At 47.3% G+C, this 21,241-nt stretch overlaps 1 protein-coding gene across 4 annotated transcripts in view; it reads right to left on the bottom strand.

Moving 5' to 3' along the window:
* PIK3AP1 (phosphoinositide-3-kinase adaptor protein 1) overlaps positions 1-21,241 on the bottom strand; it is a 114,524-nt gene that overhangs the window by 40,092 nt on the left and 53,191 nt on the right. For all 4 annotated transcript variants that reach the window (XM_032312033.1, XM_032312035.1, XM_032312037.1 and 1 more), the window contains 6 exons: positions 18,919-19,055; positions 17,213-17,357; positions 14,468-14,610; positions 14,207-14,339; positions 11,839-12,035; positions 9,088-9,277 (listed from right to left, as the gene is read on the bottom strand). In XM_032312033.1, the coding sequence (XP_032167924.1) occupies positions 9,088-9,277; positions 11,839-12,035; positions 14,207-14,339; positions 14,468-14,610; positions 17,213-17,357; positions 18,919-19,055 (945 nt within the window). The remainder of the gene's footprint in view (positions 1-9,087; positions 9,278-11,838; positions 12,036-14,206; positions 14,340-14,467; positions 14,611-17,212; positions 17,358-18,918; positions 19,056-21,241) is intronic.

Below are 21,241 nucleotides of genomic sequence, written 5' to 3' on the forward strand. Positions count from 1 at the left end.
CCAAGGCAGGTCGGCATCACAGTCAGAGGTGGTGGTTACCTGCATGGACGCTGGTATCCGAGAGAACCAGGCTCAAGGCCCGGCTCTGACTCTTACTAGCTCTGTGTTCTTGGGCAAGATACTTGAGATCACACAGCTGTATATGTCTGTAAAGTGGGGATAAAGAATGCTGCTACCCACCACATAGGAAAAATGTAGGGGCTGAGGGAGACAATGCTTATGAAATATTTAGCAACAGTGCGAGGCACTAAATATTAATGGATGCCATTATTATATTGAGGCAGCTAGTGTACTAGTTTTCTGTTGTTGCTATAAAAAATTCACCACAAACACAGTGGCTGAGAAGAGCATAAATTTATTACCTTATAGTTCTGTAGTTTGAAAATCTGAAATGGGTCTCACTGGGCTGAAACCAACGTTTTGAGAAGACTGCCATCTTTTCCAGGAGCTCTAGGGGAGGACCTGCCTCCTTGCCCCTTCCAGCATCCAGAGGCTGCCTCTCTCTACTCCTCAGCTTGAGGCTCTCTTCCTCTTCTCTTGAGGCCAGCAGTGCCAGGCAGCACACTTATCTGGACTGAGTCGTTCTCGTGGCACCATCTGTGGTCTGTTTGCTGATTCCTTCTTTCACTTCTAAGGACCCCTGTGACTACTGTGAGCCCACCCCCACCCCCCATCATTCAGGACATTCCCTTTATGTCAAGGCCAGCTGAGTAGCAACCTGAATCCCAGCTGCAACTTTCCTCCTCCTCCGCCAGGTCTTCTAGCCCATTCATAGATTCAGGGGCTCTCACTCCGCCTACCACAGATGGAACCAAGGATCAGCACAAGTTTCCTGCCCCAAATTTCCTCCCCATATGAGGCTGCCAAGGGCAATACAACCCAGGGATTAGGGCCACCTCAAGCAAGTCCATCATGGCCACATGGGGACTCAGCAGCCCTGGCCAGACGTAGGCATTGCACACTGCCTCAAATGAAGTTACCTAAAAATGACTTTCGTTCTGCTTATATTTTAAGTGAAATGATTCTTTTGATACTGGATTGAACATAAGTGTCCTTGAGTTAGACCAAGAACAGCAAATACATACATTGGCCTCCTATTCCATACACTCAAGGCAAACACTCAGCAGTCATGGCATTCTTTCTGGTCTCAGGATCCTCAGCCCAGCCCCTCAGGCACTTGATACCAACAAACAGACACTGGCACATGAAATTATTTTTCAGGCACTATTTGCCATATCTGTATTAGGGAGTAAGTCCTAGTAATAATAGACCCTACCTTTGTAATAATAAAGAGAGTGTCCAGTTGTTGGGAGTTCGTGAGTACTAAGACTCTCTCCAACTCTAAAGGTGACAACCCCGTGTGCACATACAAATCAGGCATATAGTGAGGGCCACAAGAGTGACTGAGATACACCCTAAATTCCTCAGGTGAAGACCTGCAAGTGTGGTTCCAGACAAAGGACATTTTGTAAAGGAATCCTCCATTTCTGGATGTTCAAGGTTTGTACTTCCGATTCCAAGCACTTAACCATCACCACCTGTCCGTTAAAAATAAACTAAAAAGCCCAGAAACATGCTGGTCTAAGGAGAAAGGACAAAGTTCTTTCACTTCAGCAGAGACAGAAGGAAAAAGATACACATATAACAAGGAGATGAAGGGGCCAAAGTCCCCGGGGAAGAGCCAGCGGCATTGTTACGCTGTACCTCATTTGGCACAATCAGAAAGGAGTGATGGCAGTCAGGAAGAGCCCATGCCTGGGAAGAAAGGAGCTTGAACAGATGAGAGAAAGCTTAGGCAGGTGTTTAATTAAGGAATGAGTTGAGAGCAATAATGAATTTTCAAGGAAGCCCATACGATACTCCTCAGGGGACATAAATCTAGATCATTTAGCTGCAGTGGAAACTCATCCAGATTTTGTGTTGTTAATTTAATATAAAACCCAATCAGTATCTACTATAGTAAAATGTCAGATGCCGAGAGGCCATTCTCCTGGAAAGGCTCTCAAACCCTGAAGGCAGGCCAAGAGAATTATCTTTTCACCCAGTATTTTTATAGCCAAAAAAGAGCCTTAGGGCAAGAAGCAGGCTGGGAAAGCATTCGACAAACCTGGCTGGTTCTACCAGCCAGCGGGGGGACAACGTGCTTTCGTGGGCGACGTGGGCAAGGCCGTCCAACTTCCCCACACCCTGACGGAGAAGTGATGGGAGGGAGAGAGACAGGGAGAGGGAGTGGCGGTCACACACACCGGGGAGAGAGGGACAGAGACGGAGACAGACACAGAGAGAAGGGAAAGAGCAATCTGAAATGACGGGCTAAGGAGGCATGGGTCACGACGCAGGAGGAGCTGGGGACGGACAGGCTAGGAGAAACAAGAAGTCGGGAGGATGTCTTATGCAGTCGAGTGCCTCCGAGCCAGTACAGCACTCCGGGCCAGCCCACAGACCCTCCGCTGGGCAGGAATCCACCCACGAGCAGAGTTCGCGGTGGGCATGCGGGGGTGGGGGGGCGCTCCACGACTTGCTAAGTCACACACCCTCCTCCCCTCACTCTCCAGGGGCTGCCCCATCGGGCCACAGTGGGGGGTTTGCCGTTCTAGATTTAGCATCGTGGTGTTTTTGTTTCTTGCCCAGCTCTCTGCTAGGACAGCTCTGGGAGGCAGGGATCATGCCGGCTTGTTTACTGACTCCCCATCACCTCGCACAGTGGCTGAAACACACGAGAGGTTTGAGAAATACTGCCGAAGGAATGACCGTGCGAAGGGACAAATTAGGGAGGAACAAACACGTGAATATGGACAGGGAGGTGTCCGGGCTGCAATCCAGGCAGCGGGAACAGCACGAGCAGATGAGAGGAGACAGGGTAGGAGAGGGCAGCCGGGAGGGGCGGCTCCCACCCGAGACGTCCCGCACTCAGGCCGTCTACTAGGTGTCTCGCCACCACCTTTCAGGAAAGTCTTTGCACTGGAAGGTCAGCAAAACCACTCCACCCCACAAAACCCAAGAGGACTTTCTATTTTCCAGAGCTCTCGCACATCACTGTGGATGATGCGGGCTTCCTAACTGAGGTGGGAGGCGGTAACCAGAGAAGCAGGTCCAGAACCAGAGTGCGAAGCCATCTGCTTGCCGTGCCCCCAGGAGAGCGTGACCCATGGCTCTCCAGGTCCGGAGGGGAGCAGGGTCACTGCTGGTGGTGGAGATTTTATCTTATTAGCTTTTAACACACTCAGTTCCGCGTGCCTTCACCAAGCGCCTACAACCCCGACACAGTTCTCGCACACCGGGAGGAAGAGAAGCATCAGAACTCAGCCAGTGCCTTCAGCCTCCCTGGGCCCCACTGGGTTGGGGTCAGCCTTCATTTCTATTTAGCATCTGCATACACTTACCTCTAACAAGGAGATTTATTTCTTATATAGTAAAGTTAGGAAGCTGATGGTTTAAATCTGTCTTGAACAAAAAATTCTCCAGAGAACCGGGAGAGAAGTTGAAGGTCTGGTAACAAAGACCGGGAGCTACCACCTGGTGGCAGCATAGCTAAACTAAAGACAGCGAGCGTCAAGGGTGTGAGTGTGTGGGTGTGCATGCTTGTGCACGCGTGTGTGTACGCCCCCGCAAGTTCAAAGGAAGGAGAGCCTGGAGCAGAACCATAAAATCTCAGGGTCAGAAGCCAACAGCATGCCCCCACCCCACTTCATTCAACAAGGGCCTTTCCCTCCCAACCTTCCTACTTAGTGCTTGTGGGGACCTCATTCCTACCCCTTTTCCAAAACTCAAGGCAGAAAAGAGGCAGATTTATCCTGACACCACTGGGTGACCTCCAAAGAAGCAGTAAAGAGCTCACCTGAAACCTGCCCTCCATAATGCTCGTCCTGGGAACAAATGCAGGAATGAACATAGCCTACACTCCTTACTACATTTACTTTCAGCCTCTAGGGTTCAGTGGTAGCGAAGGTGGGACATGGATCAACATGGCTCTTGGGACATTTAGAAAGAGCTCCTGTCTAAGTGTCTCTCCCAGGGCTGGAAAATGCAGATCTTAGGAGGGCAGGCCAGTAGAGTCCTCTGTTCCTCCGGGGCAGCAGACAGACTTGTCCCCGGGAATGTGCAGACCCAGATTCTTGACCCAGTTTTCCCTCAGTGGGACTGGCACAAGCTACTGCATTTTGGAGCCTTAGTTTTCTTCCCTGTGAAATAGAGCTAATTCTATCCACCAAGTCCGAGGATGCTTGGACAAAATAACAGATGAGATGAAAGCAGTCTGCTTACTGGAAAGGCCTGGCAGATGTTGCAAGCTATTACTGTGCCCGGTGGTGTTGCAAATACGTGTCTGAGATTAATCAGTTTGTCCCGCATTTTAATGAACTAGACTGCCTTCTCTCCTGGAGGGTCACGGGTAATAAAAGGAACAGTTCCTCCCCAGGTCCAAGTTGCTGCTCCTCCTGGGCCAATAGGTAAGTGGTCCTTACCAAGATTAAACCACAGAGAGAGAAACATAAACCGAATCAGGTCTAGCATCAGAAAATTCAGAGTTTATACGATCTGGCAAATGAAAAATTCAGTGATCTTCTTTTCCCCAGCCACAAAGCAACCAAATTCTGTAGCCTGCCTATTGGTGGTCTCCTTCTAGCTCCAGGGCAAGTAGAACCCCCCGACCCCCTGTAACTTTACATGTCACCAACAGCCACAAACCAGGCTCTCTCCCTAGTCCCCTGCTGCCCTGGGGAGAGCTGGAGAGGTTCATTGTCCTTGCTGTGGCTGCCTTTAGCAAAACCCGCAGCTTTCACGGGGCTGGAGTGTCCAGGGGGAAAACAAGTGTTAAGCCTCTGTGTCAACACGAAACAGGTAGTGAAGTGGGGGCATTCTTTAACCTTTCAACTGCCCCACAGTAAGGACACAAGGCAGAAATGTTGATACACAATCTTGGGCCTCCCAAGTAGGTACTGACTGTCCTTCAAATGTTCTTTTGTGAATGGGTCTCTGGTCCAGATTGGAAAGTATATTGGCCCTTCTCATCACCCCAACACCTGGAAGTGGCAAGCAGCTAAAACACAGGAGATGCTCCAGAAATGCTTGTTGGAGAGACAGATAGAAGTCAAGTGCTGAGATCACCACAGGCCACTTGGTGAGCTGACCTCACGGCCGGGGCTGTAGTGGCTAGATGACTTCTTCAGAAGAAACCAGGACTAACACTTATGGCATTTGATGGAGACTTCTGACCAAGAATAAAGAATATGGCCCTAGAGACAGAGATCTGAGCTCAAAGGTGAGCTCTGTCACTTAGCCACTGTGAGACCCTGGGACTGTTGTTCAACCTCTCTGTGCTGCAGTTTTCTCATTTATAAAGGGCAGGTTCATCAAAGCATTCTTTTTTTTTTTTTTTTTAAGATTTTATTTATTTATTTGAGAGAGAGACAGTGAGAGAGAGCATGAGCGAGGAGAAGGTCAGAGGGAGAAGCAGACTCCCAATGGAGCTGGGAGCCCGATGCGGGACTCGATCCCGGGACTCCAGGATCATGACCTGAGCCGAAGGCAGTCGTCCAACCAACTGAGCCACCCAGGCGCCCCTCATCAAAGCATTCTTACGTGGCTTAAAGGATTCAGTGAGATAGAGGATGGTGGATGGGGGAATGATGCCCTCTCTCCTCACCACCCCGCCCCCCTACCCCGGGCAGGTGGTGGCTCATCCAGGAAGAGCTTCTACCATCATGTCCAGTTCTCCCCATCAGGTGCAGGAAGGGAGCCTCTACCGAGCTTTCCCGCATTCTCCCCACTCTCCAAGAGGCAGCCAGTTGAACTAGCAAGCACCTCACAATGACTGGACCACAGCTTCCAGGTGCTGGGGCTGCCACGTCAAGGGCCCTGCTGGTGTCAGGGTCTGCCTCTGGCCACACCCCTCCACTCCAAGGCAGCTTCTTGGCACCTGCTCTTCCATTCATGGGTGGGAAACACAAGCCCACCCCCCTTCCCGTGCACCCAGAGCCCCTCCATCTTCTTCTCAGCTGAAAGCTGGTAATACTCGATCCAGACTGTCCCAGAAAGCCCTGTCAATAAAGCTGATACACTGATGGGTATTTGTCTCGCCTTTCTTGAATCTGTTGAATAGCCCAGAGGGAAGGAAGCCTAAGTTTTAGGCCGTGTTTCAGAGTGCTTAGCGTTTCATAGCAAATGGTAGTGACATATAAAGAAGGTTCTTTGAGGGCCCATGGCAGGTCCTCCTGCTCCAACACTGTGCACTGAAGTCCAACATTATTTAGACCAGTGGTTCTCAAGGGCAGCGGCACTGCCCTCTAGGGGAGGCTTGGAAAATCTAAGAAGGGGTTTTAGGTTGTCACCACGATGGAGGGAGGGATAGCTCAGAAGTTCCCCTTATCCTTCGAGGGGGCTACATGCCAAGCCCCCTCCAGCAGATGCCTGAAACCACAGATACTACCAAGCCCTACATACGCTGTATTTTTTCCTATACGCACATACTTATGATGAAGTTCCTATTTTATAACTAGGCACATTAGGAGATGAATAATAACTAAGAATAAAATAGAACAACTCTAACAATATGCTGCAACAAAAGGTTTATGGAAAAAAAGTTTATATGAACCTAGTTTCTCTCTGTCTCAAAATATTTTATTGTATTTACCCTTCTTGTGATGACAGAAGATGATAAAACGCTGACATATGAGATAAATGACGTAGGCATTGTGACATACCATTAAGCTAGCACTGACCTTCCGAAGATGGGTCAGAGGGAGGATCCTCGGCTTGTGGGCCAGCTGTCCATGGGAAGGTGAGACCTTAGCTAAGGGGAGACTACATACCGGCATTTAGCAGAAGCAGAAGAGACGCAGACACTCTGCCCATGGATGGCACTGTACTAGACTATGAAGTGTTTTGTGCCCCTCGTGACTTCTAAGGATTTCCCTAGCCATACATATAGGTTAAAAAAAACTGCTTAGGGGCGCCTGGGTGGCTCAGTGGGTTAAAGCCTCTGCCTTCAGCTCAGGTCATGATCCCAGGGTCCTGGGATCGAGCCCCGCATCGGGCTGTCTGCTCCGCGGAGAGCCTGCTTCCTCCTCTCTCTCTTTCTGCCTGCCTCTCTGCCTACTTGTGATCTCTGTCTGTCAAATAAATAAATAAATAAAATCTTAAAAAAAAAAACTGCTTATGATATACATTTACATATATACATGCATTTCTACAGATCTGTACAAATGTACATATGCATATGTATTTCTTAATTTAATATCAGTAGGTACAAAGAAAAATATGGACAAATATCCCCAACAAACCGTTAGGAGTGCTACAGAGGTTGGTTTTGGGTGGAGTCATAAAGACTTTTAATAACTGTTATAACATTCTTCTTTTAAGCTTTTATAAGAATGTATTACTTTTACAATTGGAAAAACAAGTTAACCCCCCAAATGGGCAAAATTTGTTAAAACAATTTACAAGAAAAATCCTGTCCTACGGATGTGACATTTTAGCAAATCAAAACCACAATGAGATACCACCTCACACTAGTCAGAATGGCTAAAATTAACAAGTCAGGAAATGACAGATGCTGGTGAAGATGCGGAGAAAGGGGTACCCTCCCACACTGTTGGTGGGAATGCAAGCTGGTGCGACCACTCTGGAAAACACTTTTTGAGGTTCCTCAAAAAGTTGAAAATAGAGCTACCCTACGACCCAGCAACTGCACTACTGGGTATTTACCCTAAAGATACAAATGTAGTGATCCAAAGGGGCACGTGCACCCGAATGTTTATAGCAGCAACGTCCACAATAGCCAAACTATGGAAAGAACCTAGATGTCCATCAACAGATGAATGGATAAGGAGGTGGTATATATATACAATGGAATACTATGCAGCCATCAAAAGAAATGAAATCTTGCCATTCGCTATGATGTGGATGGAACTAGAGGGTATTATGCTTAGCAAAATAAGTCAATCGGAGAAAGACAACTATCATATGATCTCCCTGACATGAGGAAGTTGAGAGGCAATGTGGGGTGTCTAAGGGGTAGGAAAAGAAAAAATGAAACAAGATGGGATAGGGAGGGAGACAAAACTATAAGAAACACTTAATCTCGCAAAACAAACTGAGGGTTGCCGGGGGGAGGGGTCTAGGGAGAGGGTGGTTGGGTTATGGACATTGGGGAGGGTTTGTGCTATGGTAAGTGCTATCAAGTGTGTAAACCTGGCGATTCACAGACCTATACCCCTGGGGCTAATAATATATTATAAGTTTATAAAAGAATTATTAAAAAAAAGATGTGACATTTTAGAAATAAGTTTACTATATATGAATCTATTAGAGCTAGGTAATCAAAAAATCTGCTTATAAATTTCTGTGCCTAGAAACTAAACTACTTCACATATAACTACAACTTGTATTTCTGCATGGTTTTAGAATGCATGGAATTTTCCAGGAATTCAATTACTATGAAAATGGAGAGTGTGAAGAATCACTTACTACATAAGAAAACCCAGGCGCAGGTGCCAATGTTGCCGGAGGTACATGAGTCGCGGATACAAGAGACTCATGTCGGTCGCTCAGCATTTGATGCCGTAACGTTGGCAGTGATTCTGGGTGTGGGTGCCTGCAGCTGACCATTTCATGATGTCCTCATGCACAGGCAATCTGAACCCTCCCTCTCCTTTAACTTATATTTCAATCAGGGCATATATTTGATTTCTAAATTTTCATGCATAGGTAGGTTAGATTATTTATGAATGGCACATCAGGGTACCAAAGAGAACATCATGCAATGTTCACCACAGAAAAGGGCCCATTGGGACTGACAGGGCTAAGAGCCACAGACTTCGCCCCTCAGATCCCAAGTCAATGCCTCCATTGACTCTGACCTCCAGCCCTTGCCTGCACTCTCCCGTCACTCATCAGGCCCAGCAAAGGAAGTCTGGAGAAGGAGTGTGCTTGTCACAGCCCATGATGACAGCCATGACTTTGTGCAAAACAGGATCTTCGTCTGTTTGGGGTGGAGCGGGGGTAAGCAGGGACTTCCCCCCTGCCGTCCACGAGAAGGAAGAAAGCCATGGCTCAGCAGAAGGATGGAGGCTGGGCTGTGCTACTTACAGAGGTCTTCGGTGGCAGCAGGTACAAAGGCAGCCATGGACTCGTAGAGCTCCTCGTCACAGCCGGGGTTGAGGGAGCATTTCATGAGCAGGTCTGTGGAGAGATGGGCCATGGACTCGTACACGGCATCAGCCTCCTCCCCTTGCATCAGTTCCTCTTTGATGTGACTCTTCAGCATGTCCACAGTTTCCTGAAAGAGAAGACGGGACTCACAGGCACCTGGAGACACTCTGGCCTTCTGGGAAGAGGGAGGCCTTCGTGCACTTGGGACGGGCAAAGAGGAAAGGTTCACACGGGTCAGCGTTCAGCTGTCCCACCAGCCCGCAAGCTCCTGGAGGCCAGACTCCAAGTCTGTTTGTCTTGTGTGCTTTGTTTTAATCTTTGTGTCTTCTCCCAATGCTAAGCACAGAGTCATGCACACAAGAGATGGGCAGTAAACATCTGAGGAGCTGAGGGTACAAATTAAGGGCTTCCTCAAGACCACCTACTAAGAGTCAGATGCGATGCCAGGTGTTTGCCTATACATTACCTCATGTCATTCTTTCCATAGCTGCCTGAGAAAGCTGCAATATTCACTAGTTCACCCATGAGAAAACCACAGCTCAGAAAAAACTAGCACCTTACTTAAGGGCATGCAGTCCTGCCTTCTGACCTCTCTACTACACCCTGGTTCCTCCAAAGGAAATCAATGATCTCCAAGGTGGTAACCCTTGTAACAACACAGACATTCAAATGAAATGGTGGCCACTAAGTTGTTCTTGCCCTGATATGTAGTCAGATGGCCCTCAGAAGCTCACTCCCTAGTCCCTGTTCCTTCCAGCAGGCTGCTGCCAAGTGCTTGCCTTGGTTTCATACACAGTGTGTCCAGAGGAGAGATAGCCTTAGCTGAAAGGCCCTGCAGTCAGACAGACTGCCCATCCTTCTGCCTCCCTGTGGTGGCAAAGGCAGAAAGCTGGCTTCTCTGAAACTCTGCACAACTTTTCCTGGTAAGAAATTTTGGTGTTTCACAACCTTATTTCAGCAATACCCACAAAAATCCTCATTTTCATCACACCACCTCGAGGGAGCTCATCTGCTGTTGACAGAACCTGCTGGTTTCTTGATGCGACTGAACGACTGGCCCAGGTGACGGCTGTGAGATGTTGGGAGACTCAAGGTCTGGCATTTGGTTTCAATGTGGTGGAAAGAGGAAACGGGACAGTCCTTAGAGGTCCTAAAAACATGCAGGGACCTTTTGGTAGCAATGCTGAAGATGCATTGGCTGAAGGTGATTATGGCTAGAGAGCAAAGAAGGTATGAGAAACGGGAACCCGATTAATTTTGGTGCAAACTGAAAAGGCATCGTTCCACTTCCCTGTTACGTAGAACAAAAGAACAAGCCCCAGAACTGGCATCAAACTAGGTTCCTGTCCCATCTCCACCCTTGCTAGAGTGCAACCCGGGCACAATTATTCTACCTTCCTAAGCCCCATCTTCTCCTTGTTTGTTAAAGACAGACAACAATACTGTCAACTTCCAAGGGCTGCAGTGAGCATTAAGTAAAACATGGCATTTGCCAATCAAATAGATTCAATAACTAGGAGTCATGACTGTGAACACAGTATGTCCCCAATAAAAACTACTGGCGTGGAAACGATGCGCTGCATTTTACACGTTTGTGACTTCAAAGTAAAGCAGAATAAATACTCCTGGACGGTGAGTACTTTTTAGCCTCATTTATGTCAAAGGTGCCCAAAACGACACGCAGGCTATTCTACTTGTTCAACACACTTATGCAACCCCCAAACTGTGGGGAGCCCCCCGTCCATGCCTTAGTGAGTCGCTGCCTTGCAGACTGTGAAATAACAGCATGGAATTAAGTTTCTGGGGAGGTGTAGGCTCACTCCTTTATGGAGATACAGAGCAAGACTAGATTGTCTTTATGGTTCCTTTGAGGTCTCTGCCCCACGCAAGAGACTGAGAGTCCCCACTATGACTCGTGAAGATGAAGGAAAACCAGAAAAGGGAAGAGTCAGGAAGGATGGGGGTCTCCAAGACAAGAGAAGTAATACTGGGGCATGGAGCAAAGACTAGACAGTGGATGAGAACTCGAAGATGTTCCCAGAAGTCGATGATTAAGGAGGATCTGGAGGTCCAAAACCAGGTGAGCCAAGAAACAGGGCATATCTCTCTTAGGATCAGCAGAGGCTCAGAAAGAGAGACAGGCCATTAGCATAACAGGGGACCTCCCCATTGGCCTCCGGGAAGCCTCAAGTGCAGAGCTTTGTTGTGGTCTCTGCTAAGAACCAATCCCAGTAGTTCACCTGGACAGGATGGCGACAAGGCAGCTGGGAGCATCCCACCAAAGTGCCTTGGGGAATGGGGTGGGGCTGGGGAAGAGGGATCAGCATCAATCTGCAGCATATTCAGTCTTTAAATGTCTCTGCAAATCTCTCTGGGTGGACCTCAATGCTTTACATCCATTATTTCCTTTTATCCTGAAAACCACCCTATGAGCAGAACTAGCATTACCTTCCTTCTGCACTTCAGGAAACTAAAAGAGAGAGGGTATGTGATATGTCCAAAGTCACATGGCCAACAAATGTTGGTGCAGGAATGTGGACCCAGGTCCATGGGACTCCAGGGAGCATCTCTTAAGCCCACACAAACTGGCCCTGCCAGAAGAAGAGGCACGTATCTCTACTGAACAGGTAGGCCCTAGGACCACAGAGTGCATTTTCATTCCTGGGGCCTCTCGCACCTTGACCTTACCACATACTCATCGATGAACTGCCGCAGGTCCCTGAAGCCATGTTTCTCAGCAATGGTGTTGGGATAGTGGCCATGCTTGTTGGCCACACTGTATGCCTGTAGGGCTCCCGGGCAGGTGAGCAACAAGGCAGTGAGGTTCTTGAGCCCATACTTCGCAGCAAAATGCAACAAGGTGGGCAACTCTTCATCCCTCTGATCTGAAAATTGTTCAGGAAGACAATGGACAAATAAGAATGAAGGCATGGGCACCCTTGTTCATGGAGACAAAGCTGGCAAGCCTACCATGGCATCCAGCAGGCACTCAATCATTACTTCTGGGTTGATTGACCTAACATCTGACAGTTTCCTTTGAGGCACAGCTGAAGATTCTGCCCTCGGATGATGGAAGAAATGATATGTTAATTAACTAGCAAATCTAATAATTAATAATTCACCTTTTTCTCTAAAAGGATCAAAGAATCCTAAAAAATAATACTAATTCAAAATATGCTGATTTTCTAAAAGCTTAAGTAGCAGCCACAAAGTACAACAGGAATGACGTCTTGACCTTCTCTGCAAATGTCACAGCATTTTTACACAATTGCTTTGTGCTGATTTAAAAAAATTAAGTTCATCTTCTTAGCTCTTATTCCAAATTTCATAAAGTATGCGGAGTCATCCTAGGTATGTTAATTAGCCTTTCCATGGCCCCTAGTTTTGAACTAGAAGATATTTCCAAACTATTTCAAAAGGGCTAGGAGGATTAATAAGATGGTGGTATTCAGTGAGTTCTTTGTTTAGGACAGGTTTTGAGTGTTGGTATTAACACACCTGAACCGCAGGATGTCCGTGAACCTTTTGATTCAGGAGAAACAAAGTACTCCTTCAGGTCACTGGATCCTCGTGACCTCCTCCGCCTACTAATATCTGGATTTAGCAAGCTAAACTCTACCAAGAAAATAGACGTGTTTGCATTGTGGAGTTTGGGACAAGTCCTTCTTTTGTTTTCATAAAAGTTGATTTCTTTTTTTTTTTTTTAAGATTTTATTTATTTATTTGACACACAGAGAAAGATCACAAGTAGGCAGAGAGGCAGGCAGAGAGAGAGGAGGAAGCAGGCTCCCCGCCAAGCAGAAAGCCCAACACCGGACTCAATCCCAGGACCCCGAGATCATGACCTGAACCAAATGTAGAGGCTTTAACCCATTGAGCCACCCAGGCGCCCTAAAAGTTGATTTCTAAACCCAACAGTGATAGACAAACAGACTTATATATACTACTATGCACACACACACGCACATGCAGATTTTTCTTAGTAAAACAAACCCAGCTTCCTATTCATCAGGAAATGATCCTTGGGATGAAAGTCTGAACATGTCCCCAGGACCCCACATTGGCAGGCTATAAATACTCTTCCTGAGCCTCAAGCGTAAGAACAGAGAATATCAACACTGCAGGAAGTAATGCAAGAACATTCCACAGTAGAAAAATGGGGAGAGACAACACAAGAATGACCCCAGGAGAAGGACCTGAGGGTAATATAACCCCATTCTTACGGCTCTCTTGGCTAGGGAAGGATGGGACATAGGGCAGGGGGCAACCAGTCTCCATCACACACATGAAGAAAGAGCAATATCCACAGAAGCTCCCTACCAGTCGTCCTGTCAGCCCACCAGGCACCATCCCCCACAGGAGCCGTTATCCAGCCTGTCACATGCGCACAGGAGACTGCTCCTCCCTCACTGAACAAATGTTTGTTTCCAGCCTACAATTAGCCACCCAGGCACTGCCTCAGCCCTCACGGAGCTGACAGCCTGCAGAGAAGACAGACACAGCTGAGAACTAACACAGAGGACACCCGACATGCTAGGGGAGCCCACAGCACGTAGACAGAACTCACCAAAGGATCAGAGAGGTCTTCCTGAGGAAGTGCTACCTAGGCCGCTGTTCGGAAATGACGAGATGTTAGCCAGGTGCACAGCAACCAAGGAGGACAGGAGGAAACTGAATTCCCACAGAGTTTAGGCAGCAAGAGGCAGGGCAGAATTCTCATGAGATGAAAGAAGTGCAGACTTTCTGTAGAGCAGAGCCCAGGGACAGCATAGGGATGAGGGCAGAAATGCAGTGGGAACCTCTTGGGAAGGCTTGCAAACATGCTAAGGAGTTTGGGCTTTATCAAGAAGGCAAATGGGAACCACAAAGGGTTTTTAGCAAGGGGCTGAAGTATTCAGATCTACAATTTAGAAATCACTCTAGCTTGCCAGTGAAGGAACCATTCTCAAAGGATGAGCTGCGGAGAGGGAACCAAAAGGGTCCAAGCACGGGGGGATTGGATGCTGAAACTCACAAACTAGAATCAGCCCGCAGCTGGTCTGAATTTCTGACTTACTTGTCATCATATCTTCTTCTTCCAGTTGGTTAATTCCAAAGAGGTGCAGTCCACTCGCAGGGATGTTGTTCTTCAGAGACTCCGTGAGCAGTTTATCAAGGGTCTCCGTGTTGTAGGGCACAATTTTAAAGGCCTGAACACAAAAGTGAGGAAGGTCAGATTTTAAATCCAGCCATCTTCCATCCAGCAGATTCGAAGCCAAAGAACCACGAGCAGAAACTACATGTCCAGAAAATGCAGGTTTCCTTTCCACATCCTTACCTGACACATGAACTCCACGGGATTCGCTGCATTGGACAATAAATTCCCGATCTCTTCCATGTCAGTATAATAACTGATCACAGTTTCACACACCACTAAATCCCCGGAATAGATCTTCAAGGAAACATTTCCAGAGGAGAGGCCTGAAGAGAAGAAAAAAAAAAAAAAAAAACAAGAAAACAAAAAAACCACGAAGGTGCCTAGGAAGAACAAGGGCCAGGGGAAACTATCCGTGGATTCCCCTTAATGGTAAAGAAATTAACTGGGGGCTGGAAGAAAGATTTGGGAGGTAGGTGCGGGATAGAGAAGTAAGGGGAAGGGTAGAAGTAGGAAGTGAGGAGACTGGCATCTGAGAGGCCCAGAGTCAGAGGAAATGTCCCCGTTGGTTTGGCAATTTCATTTTTGGAAGATTTTCATCTGTTTTGGTTGCTACAGTAGGCCCAGGACCAAGACAAACAAGAAGAGTTGAGTTTAAAACACTTTCTACAGGGGCACCTGGGTGGCTCAGTGGGTTATAAAGCCTCTGCCTTTGGCTCAGGTCACGGTCCCAGGGTCCTGGGATCGAGCCCGGTCCTGGGATCGAGCTCCGCATCAGGCCCTCTGCTCAGCGGGAAGCCTGCTTCCTCCTCTCTCTCTCCCTGCCTGCCTCTTCACATACTTGAGATCTCTGTCTGTCAAATAAATAAATAAATAAAATCTTTTAAAAAATAAATAAATAAAACACTTTCTACAAAGGTCAGCGGTGGCCGCAAGGTGGGAAAAGATCCTGGCCGGCGGAATTCAGTGCTTTCATAGCCCTGGACTGGGAGAATTGATTCACTGGCTCTGTGGCTGTCATGACTCTGTGCTCTTTAGCTCTTCTCCACCACAGGAAGGGGTTTTGAGGGGGAAAGAAAAATTAAAAATACACCAACCACAAAGATTCGATTCACAAAAGAGGAAATGCAACAAGTAGAGAACATGGAAAAATAGCTTCGTTAGTAATCAAAGAAATGCACATTAAAATAATGGGCTACTCTTTCAAAAGATATCCAATTAGCAAAGATATTTAAAAATGATAATGCCTAGGGTTGGCCATGACACAGCAAACTTGATAGATAGGAGTAGTATTTCCGAAAGCAAGGAAGCCCTGTTTTCCAGGATCCTTCAAAATGCACCACATTTCAAGGGTTCCATCTTGAGGAAATACTCCTCAATCCATGCAAGCATAAAGATATTTGATATATCAGAATTTAAAACAAAAGAAGACAATAAGAAATCAGAAATGACACAAATACATAACAATGAGGAAACGAAAAATTAAAAGATGATACTTCTTTTCAAGGGAGTATAATGCAGCTTTAAACAAGATGAATTATAAGATACAAGTTCAACACAAGGAACTGGTTTATAAATTATGATACATCTATACAATGGATTAGTTTGGAACCATGAAGAATTATGTTGTAAAAGAATACTTACTAATGTGAGCAAATACTCATAGGTATCTTCCAGGTAACAAAAGTGGCCTATGAGACTATACGAAGCTATGTGCATAGATGAGAAAATTTACAGAAATCACTGATTTCCTTTGGGGCATAAAGGCAATTTTCTATTTATTTTCCTTTACCTTGGCTGCATTTATTTACTTTCCGTTATTTTCTCTTTTTTTTTTTTCAATTTTTTTTTTTTTTTAAATTTACTTGACAGACAGAGATCACAAGTAGGCAGAGTGGCAGTCAGAGAGAGAGGAGGAAGCAGGCTCCCCGCCAAGCAGAGATCGCAATGCGGGGCTCGATCCCTGGATCCTGAGATCATGACCCGAGATGATGGAAGAGGCTTTAACCCACTGAGCCACCCAGGTGCCCCTGCATTCTTTAACTTTTCAGTATTGAGCTCACATAAGTTTTATGATAGAAAAAATATATTATAAAATGGAAAGTTACAAGGTCCATGTAACATCAAGGGGCAAGGGGCGCCTGGGTGGCTCAGTGGGTTGGGCCTTTGCCTTCAGCTCAGGTTATGGTCTCAGGTCTTGGTCTCAGGGTCCTGGGATCGAGCCCCACAATGGGAATCTCTGCTCAGTGGGGAGCCTGCTTCCCCTTCACCCTCTGCCTGCCTTTCTGCCTACTTGTGAACTCTCTCTCTCTGTTAAACAAATAAATAAAATCTTTAGGGAAAAAAAAAAAACAGTAAGGGGCAAAAGGATGCTGAGAGAATAAATATTGAAAACAACTCTGTTTTTAAAATCGTGACCAAAGGCCAAAAGACAGGGTAGTAGTGTGATGACTTTTTTCTATTTTTCTCTAATTTCAAAAAAAATTTTTAAAGATTTTATTTATTTGAAAGAGAGAGTGAGTGAGAGACAGTGCACAAGTAAGGTTAAGGGACAGAAGTAAAGGGAGAAGCAGAGCAGACTCTTCTGCTGAACAAGGAACTGACGTGGGGCTCGATCCCAGAACCCTGGGATCATGACCTGAGCTGAAGGCAGACACTTAACCAACTGAGTCACCCAGGTAGCCCTCAAAAAATTTTAATATGTTAACTTCTTACAGATAAAAATTTTACAATATCCATTTTTCCCCCATCGCACATGCATGTTTCTGCGACTTCCTTTTCCTTTAAATAGAACATGACAACAAAATCCAAATCTTGGCTGTCACTTTTCTCAGCTGCTGAATAAAGACAGGACAAGAAAAAGAAAGCAAGAGTGGACCTCTTCCTGAACAGGACACCTAATTTCCGGAGGTAGACAGGGCTACTTACTGGGAGCCTTCACAGAAACGGTGTATTCATTCTCCAGCTTGGCTTCCACCCGGACGGAGGGAGAATCCTCAGGAGAAAACTCTGCTTCTGTTGTCACCCTCTCATCCAACTTACATCTCACGATGATGTAGACAGTGGTTTCCACCTGGAGCAGGAGGCCAGTTAGTGTCCCCGCCCTCTCCTGGGTGCCCTGTCAGGGTGCTGGGCAGAGGGTCTCCTGGCTCCCCAAGCCCCAGCGCTAGCACGGAGGGGTCTGCAGTCCAGCTCTGGGCCCGACTGCCATGGGTCCCAAAGGGACGAGTTACAAAGACCAAGAGTAAACACTTATCAAGCTTTACAGCAGTTTGATGGGAGTAATCTTATGTCTGTTGGACCTAATGTAATAATTTAAAATCCGACAGCTTGTACCTCTTTTTATTTCATTTATAGCATTTCTCTTGTATGGCATTTTTAAAAGCACTGGTGTATGGCAGAATTGGGAATTTTGTAGAAAGAAATAAAAGGGGTCTTCACCGATAGTCTGAGAAGCGCTATTCGGACATGAGCCTGACTGCTCCATGGGAAGCCGGCAGGCTGACACAGCCTTGGAAGCGGTTTGAAATGCAGAATATAAGGCCCCTCCTGGACCCACTGAACCATCAAAGACTGAATTTTACCAAGACCCCTGGGTGACACATGGACCTTACAATGTGACAGGCGTCAGCCTGGAGGACCCCTCCTGGGGTCTGCTTCTTATACTCTTCTTGAATGGGCACAAATACCTTACTGGAGGGCTGATTCTCCCCAGGCATGGAACAACCTGAATTCTATTTCACCTCGCTCCCTCGGATGATCTCTTGCCAGGCAGGCCGCATACAATGATCCTGTCTTACTGTGCAATCTAAACCCAGCATGTTTATGAGCTTGTAGCCACAGGAAAGCATTCTGCTGCCCTGAACTAATAAAATCACACATTTTCATCAAGAAACGAAAGATAATAAAAAACTACCAGTTCTATGGAAGAATTTGCATTACAGTGGCGCATCAATTGGGCCTGTTAACATAGGTCCCATCCTGAAAATGTTAGTCACATTACACTCTGGCTTTTATCTTAGCCCTTTTGGCAAGCAATACTGGCACGTTGCAGCCAGCAAATTTCAAAGCATCCACTTGGGGAATGGGAGTGGTCAGCTGATGGAGAAGCAAGCTTTCAAAATGCACCCCCCCCTCTTTCCTTCCAGCCCTAGGCCTCTCCCTCCAGGGTTAGCATAAATGTCTGGTAAGCTGCCACACATCTATATGAGGGATGACACACACTTTCCTGAGCTCGCCTCTCTCTCTCTCTCTCTTTTTTTTTTTTTAAGATCTTATTTATTTATTTGACAGAGAGATCACAAGTAGGCAAAGAGGCAGGCAGAGAGACGGGGGGAAGAGGCTCCTCGCTGAGCAGAGAGCCCGATGCGGGGCTTGATCCCAGGACCCTGGGATCATGACCTGAGCCAAAGGCAGAGGCTTTAACCCACTGAGCCACCCAGGCGCCCCTCACCTTTCTCTTATTTAAAGGAGTGAGGTGTGCTCAAGGGCCCAGGTACTGGGAATCCCAGGGCAGCTAATCTACAAGAGAATCCCTGAGGAAAGGCTAAGATTACACTCCCTTTACTGCAACAGAAGCAACCACTGAAAAGGCTGTGCACTGCCACGGATCCACCAGCCCCAGGAGCACCTACCCCACAGCGAATACGGTCCGGCTGCACCACCATCAGGTTCCCAGGTGAAGTCTGCTGTGGCAGGTTCTGATGCTTCGAGTAGGAAGGGACCTTCTCGTCCTCAGTCTCAGTGTCAGTGACTGAATCACAGCCAGAATCTACGGGACAAAGGACATCGCTGAATGGGAACACAAGGAAGGAGAACTGATGGACATGTTCCACCCCATGAAAGCCCCAAATATTACCAAATAGGAAATGGCTCTGAATGTCAAATAAATACAAGCTGGAGGGAGTGACTCAGGAAACCGTGAAAGACAACCTACTGGGAAAAAGTCAATTACCCGTTAGGGCACAAGGGTAGGGTGACAGCAAGAGGAAGACTGTGGAGAAGGCCAGAAAGTCTGAAACAGGATGTTGCCCAAGGCTGGCAAGTCTAGTTTCAACCAGTAGTTTTCTGGAAGCTTTACCTCCAGGCTTCCTGCACTGCTGGCTTTGGTGGCTGCGAGGGAAGAAGGCCCCTTCTCTTCAGGTGGGGTCAAGCATGGGCTGTCCACTTAAAGGTCATCTTTTGAACATCAAGTAAAACCTGTGCTGTGCCGGAAGCCATTATTCCTTGGGGTCATGGCTAGGCCATGGCACCACTTTGGAGCAACTGTGAAAAGCAATCATTCTCAACAAATCTTGGATCAAAGTAACTGGGTTCCAGATCGGTACCCCAGCCAACACCTATACTGTGCACGGGTTCAGAGCAAGTGAAGGGGGCGGGCAGATGTGTGGGGCATGGCACAGAATGAGATGATGCTGAGGTGATGTAAGTGGAACCTACCAGAACTCTGAGGCAGGGGCTCTTAACCAGGGTTCATCAATTGATAGGCTGTGTGCAAGATTCTGTGTGTGTGTGTGTGTGTGTGTGTGTGTGTGTGCGCGCGCGCGCGCACGCACGTGCACGTGCAATGCTTGTTTATACTTCTCTGGAGATAGTCCAAAGCTTTCATCAGATCTCCCAAGAAGGACAAAATGGTTAAGAATCATTAAGGGAAGGAAGGTTCATCCAGTTCCTTTCTTGGGCTGCCTCTTCCTCACTCCTAAACCACTTACAGATCCAGCCAAACATGTCAGGCACTGAGGGGACATGAAGATGAATGAGGCATCAAGCCTGCCTTTGGAGAGTCCACGATCTAAAAGGGCAGGTCTAGTGAGAGGCAGGGGTTCTCTTGGCTGATTCCTGCAGGCTGGACTCCCAGGAAGGAGGTGGCCTCTGGCAGAGTCCACAGCACTCAGTCCTAGTAAAATGTTGGTGTGGTGCCTCAGGCCCCCAGAAAGCTGCACCCACAGACTTGCAGATTAGACCTCAGGTCATACCAGGGGACAGGCCATGCTACCATGACAATGAAGGCTATGGTGAGGGAGCTGGGCTGAGGGGCCAAGGCACCATCATGTCTTACCGCTGTAACTGTGAGGCAAGGACCTCCAGGACCTGCTCAGGCTGGGGAGAGGACCCAGGCCTCCCAGATATGCAGCTTAAAAACCCCACAGCATGAGACAGTGGTCTCATTCTAGAGCCTGACATCTGTACTGACAGTTGCCTCTGCATGGTCCCAGACTGTGATGGGTGGGAGGCACACTCCTGCTGCTCTTCCCATCTCTGGGATTTCCCCCATGACTCACTATCCCACAAGGCCTGGCAGAAGCAGCCAGGTCTCTGACCTTGCTTGTGCAATAGGAATCCCAGCAGAATTTAGGGCTAAGAGACAAGGTCAAAAACCCTGGATGTTCCAAGGAGGGTTGATGCTGGTTTTCAGTAGGCATCAGAGCCATCAATATGCTATAGCTCTCTTTTCCTTTCCAGTCCTACTGACTCCTCTATCAGTGCTAATTATCCCCCTCAAAGGCTAAGTGCAGCAGCTGCCTGCCTCACTGCTGTCCAGCCATGTTAACAGAGGCGGCCATTTTCTCCTTCTCTGCTGCCTTCTCTCCTTGATGCGTGACTCCTACAACAGCCAGGACCCATCCCCACGAACAGAGCTGAACATGCCACCCAAGCAACAACCACCCAGTGAGGAAGACTATTTAGGAAAGAGCCAAAAAGATCAGTGATAAGTAGCATTCTTCTTCTGAATATAATATCACATCAAGCATTAATATTTTCTTATTAGATGCCTGAACCATCCCGTTTTTGTTTTTTTTCCATTTCTGAGGTTCTTCCTGGATAAGAAAATTACCTCATTGACTTAAAACACCCCATCAGTTACTTAAAACTGCACGAAGTTCCCTGGAATTCCCCCAGAATTGTTTAGACACTACCCCGAATGGTCCAGTGCTAGGCATCAACTTTTGCCAATTC

This window comes from Mustela erminea, chromosome 14 (assembly GCF_009829155.1).
Source record: "Mustela erminea isolate mMusErm1 chromosome 14, mMusErm1.Pri, whole genome shotgun sequence".
NCBI lineage: Eukaryota > Metazoa > Chordata > Mammalia > Carnivora > Mustelidae > Mustela > Mustela erminea.